This window comes from Gadus macrocephalus, chromosome 18, assembly GCF_031168955.1.
Source record: "Gadus macrocephalus chromosome 18, ASM3116895v1".
In the NCBI taxonomy this organism is placed as follows: Eukaryota; Metazoa; Chordata; class Actinopteri; order Gadiformes; family Gadidae; genus Gadus; species Gadus macrocephalus.
In genome coordinates this window covers 17609534-17613817 of record NC_082399.1, presented here as the reverse complement: position 1 = coordinate 17613817, position 4284 = coordinate 17609534, and the positions used below count along the sequence as shown (strand labels likewise).

The window sequence follows — 4284 nt, the reverse complement described above, 5'->3', positions numbered from 1 at the left end:
AGGTGTGTAACAATTACAATTATATCAATCTAAATAAGAAGGAGCTACTATATGTGCCGAAATACATCAAAAATAATAAATTATTTCAAGTTCATTTCAATCTTCTGTCTCCAACAGCAGGCAGATCTTGGTTATAGGCCGCTCAAGAACACTTGTCCTCATCTGTAGTTTGACAGAGCGAACGAGACCCTTTGAGTCAGTAATGGTTTCCTTTATCCTGGCAAGCAACCAAGAGCCACGGGGTGCTGTTGAATCCACTATCATCACCACATCTCCAACTTGAAAGTTCCTTCTTACTGCACACCACTTTTGTCTCTCCTGCAGTAAGGGCAGGTACTCTTTCGTCCAGCGCTTCCAAAACAGTTCTGCTATGTACTGGATCTGCTTCCAGCGACGTCGAGCATAGAGGTCTGATTTTTGAAAGAGTCCTGGGGGCAAAGCAGGCTTGGTGTTCAGGAGAAGAATATGATTAGGTGTCAGTGCTTCAAGATCGTGTCGATCAGCTGAGACAGTTGTTATAGGCCGACTGTTAAGAATTGCTTCCACTTCGCAAAACACAGTACACAGGCCTTCATCATCGAGAGTTTGTTGATGCAAAACTGAACAGAGTATGCATCTCACCATTCTGATAAGTCGCTCCCACACTCCACCGTGATGAGAGGCAGCAGGGGGGTTGAAACTCCACTTCACTCCATGTTGTAGCAGGGAATCTTGGACTTGGCGTGGATTCAGTGTTAAAAGAGCTTTCTTTAACTCTCTCTCCGCTCCAACCAGATTGGTTCCATTATCTGATCTTAGATGTTCCACTTGTCCTCTTCTGGAGATAAATCTCCTTATTGCATTTATACAGGAGTCTGTATCAAGTGAGTGAGCGACCTCCAAATGCACTGCTCTGCTTGACATGCAGGTGAATATGACACCGTATCTTTTCACGAGGCTCCTTGCTTTCTTTACCTCGATGGGCCCAAAATAATCAAGTCCAACGTTTGTAAATGGAGGGTTATCTGGTATTAGTCTTTCAACAGGTAAACCTGCCATTTTCTGTTCTCCTGGTCTTCCTCTTACACGCCTGCATTCAACACATTTTGAGATGATCTTTCTTACAGCGGCATTTGCACCTGTAATCCAGTATTTCTGGCGCAGCTGCGAGAGAACATGGTTCCTTCCATTATGACCAACATTTTCATGGATTTGGCGAAGGATAAGAGAGGAAATATGCACGTTCTTTGACAGAATAATAGGATGTTTGCTTTGTTGAGGCATAGCTGATCTGTCAAGTCTACCTCCCACTCTCAAAATCCCATCCTCCAAAACTGGGTCCAACTTGTAAAGGGGACTTGACCTTTTGAACCCAGATGGCGCCATTTCCAATCTGGTCATCTCTTCTGGGAATATTTGTCTTTGGCAGAAACAGATGATACATTTTTCTGCCGTTTCAAGATCATCGATATTTATGTGTTGTTCACTTATAGCCTTCCTTCCCATCTGCTGTGAGTGAGTCACTTTACTTTGTGATCGTGTGTATGGGCGATTGACACAGGATTCCTTTTCTTTTCTCTGTTTTACTAGAGATTGCAAGACACCTTTTAACTTTAATATCCATGCCACAGCCTTTCTTAACTTCAGCCAACAGGAGAAATAAGAGAGCAGTTGGTTGGTAGGGTTTTCCGTTTCCTTCAAAACAATATTATGCACAACCAACCTTACTTTGACTTCAGGATCATCTGGATTAAGTGCATGGGATTTCAGGGTTGCACTTGGCCATTCACTCATTGGCCTCAACAGGAAAGTTGGTCCCTGTATCCATCTTTTTCCATCCACAAATCTTCCAGCACTAAGTCCTCTAGATGCATAGTCGGCTGGATTTAACTTTGTCTCCACATACTTCCATTGTGATACCTTTGTGTTATCTCTGATTGTTGACACTCGATTTGCAATGAAAGTATGGAATCGGGTATGCTCGTTTGCAATGTACTTGATTACTGCTTGACTATCAGTCCAAAAAACAGAATTTTCCAGTAGCAACTGCAATTCTGCTCTGAGCATTTTGTCCACTTTGACTGACAACATAGCAGCTGTCAATTCCATTCTTGGGATAGTGATATTTTTCAGCGGCGCAACTCTGGCTCTTCCCATCATAAAGGACAGAGAGACCTCTCCTCTTTTGTTAGTTAACCGAAGGTAGCTAACTGTACCATAGCCATAGTCACTTGCATCTGAAAAATGATGTAGTTGGGCATGAACTGGTTTCCCAAAGTGTATTGGCTTAATGCAGCGGTCTACTTTAAAGACTGCCAGCTTGACAAGATCAGAAGTCCATTTTAGCCATTTCTCAGATGTCGCTTTAGGTATAAGTTGATCCCAGCCATGATTTTGTTTGCAAAGTTCTTGGAGGAGACACTTGGCAGGCAGTGTTAAGGGGGCCAAGAACCCAAGAGGGTCGTAGATTGAGCTCACTACAGATAGCATTCCTCTTCGGGTTTGTGGCTTTTCTTTGACTTTGATGTTAAACTTAAATGCATCGTTTTCAACACACCACTGCAAACCAAGTGGTCTTTCTGTGGGAAGTTTATCTTTGTCTAAATCCAGTTGTTTTACTCCTTTTGCCCTGTTTAGTTCTGGAATGACGGAGAGCACTGCTCGGCTGTTGCTCATCCATTTTGTGAGGTGAAATCCTCCCTTGTGGCATATAGTTGAGAGATCAGTGACAAGCTGTATGGCCTCCTGATCAGAGGGTAGGGCTTTTAGACAGTCATCGACATAGAAATTTATTTTGACAGTGTCAGTTATTGCATGGGGAAAATTGTTCTTATTGTCCTCTGCAACTCTTTTCAATGCAAAACTTGAACAACTGGGGGAGGACGTGGCTCCAAACAGGTGCACAAGCATACGATGCTCAACTGGTTTACGGTTCACATCACCTTTAGGCCACCATAAGAACCTAAGAAAATCCACGTCATTTGGGGACACTCTTACTTGGTGAAACATTGCCTTTATATCAGTCATGACTGCGACTGGCTTCTGACGGAATCTGGAAATGACCCCGACAAGTCCATTTGTCTGATCTGGTCCTTGTAGCAGTTCTGTGTTTAATGACATTCCTTGGTAAGTTGCACTGCAGTCAAACACAACTCTTAGTGATTTCTTTTGTGGGTGATAAACCCCATGGTGTGGGATATACCACACTCTTCCATCTTTCCTTTCCAGTTGCTTTTGCGGCACCACTTCAGCATATCCATTATCAATTACATCTGAAAGGAAATCAGGTTACTCACTTTGAAAGTGTTCATTCTTTTTTAATTTTCTTTTCAGATTCACCAGACGCTGTTCTGCGATCACTTTGTTATTTGGCATTACAGTGTTTTCCTTTCTAAATGGCAAGTCTAGTTGGTAATGGCCATTTTTAAGTACAATTGATTCATTTGCAATTTTCATGAATCGTTTATCTTCTATTGACATCTCTGGCTTGTCATCTGCTGATATCTCTTTGAAATCATGATTGTATTGATTGATTAACATTTCATCAACATCTATGAGAGATATTCTATTCACAGTGGCAGTGGGACAGCTGTCCTTGTCGCTGTTGTCGCTGACACCTAGTGGACCATTAATTACCCAGCCCAACATGGTTTTCACAGCATAGGGTCCCTCTTTAGAGCTATGGATCACTTCCCAGGGCTCCATAGCCTTTGGAACATTGGTCCCAATCAGCAGCTCCACTTCAGCCTCAATAGCTGGAATATGTACTTTATCCATGTGAGGCCATTTTGCCAAGTCCTCCTGTTTTGGAATGTTATTCTTTGTCACCGGTATAGTTTTCTGTGTGAATACTTTTGGCAGGGGGATGAATTTGTCTTGTTCAAGTCCTGAGACTTCTTGTCCTGTTATGATATGTGATGGAACACACTTATCTTGGCCCATGGTGCGAAGTAGAATGCGAGTCCTCTTGCCATTGATGTTGAGTTGTTCCATTAACCCTTCGGTACAAAATGTGGCAGTACTTCCATTATCAAGGAAGGCATATGTCTCTATGGTCTTGTCACTGGTGTTACTTTTGATTTTGACTGGCACAATAGAAAGTCTGCATTCATCACTACCGGCCCCAATATGACCACATGCCTGAAGAGAGCTCACCATTTCCTCTGACGACTGCTCTCTTGGTTTGCCATTTTCTTCTCTTGTAATGTGGAGGAGTCCAGGGTGGGTTTTGTCACATACGTTACAGATTAGACGCCTTTTGCAATCTTTACTCATGTGTCCTTTCATAAGACAGCCAAAACATAT

The 4284-nt window shown here is 42.6% G+C and overlaps 1 protein-coding gene across 1 annotated transcript; it reads right to left on the bottom strand.

The window, feature by feature from the left end:
• Positions 1–288: 288 nt before the first annotated feature.
• Positions 289–3099, bottom strand: LOC132446487 (uncharacterized). Its single transcript, XM_060036806.1, has 2 exons — positions 622–3099; positions 289–428 (listed from the first exon to the last, which is right to left on the bottom strand). Exons 1-2 carry the CDS (start codon positions 3097–3099, stop codon positions 369–371), a joined length of 2538 nt encoding a protein of 845 aa, XP_059892789.1. The 3' UTR covers positions 289–368.
• Positions 3100–4284: the final 1185 nt, after the last annotated feature.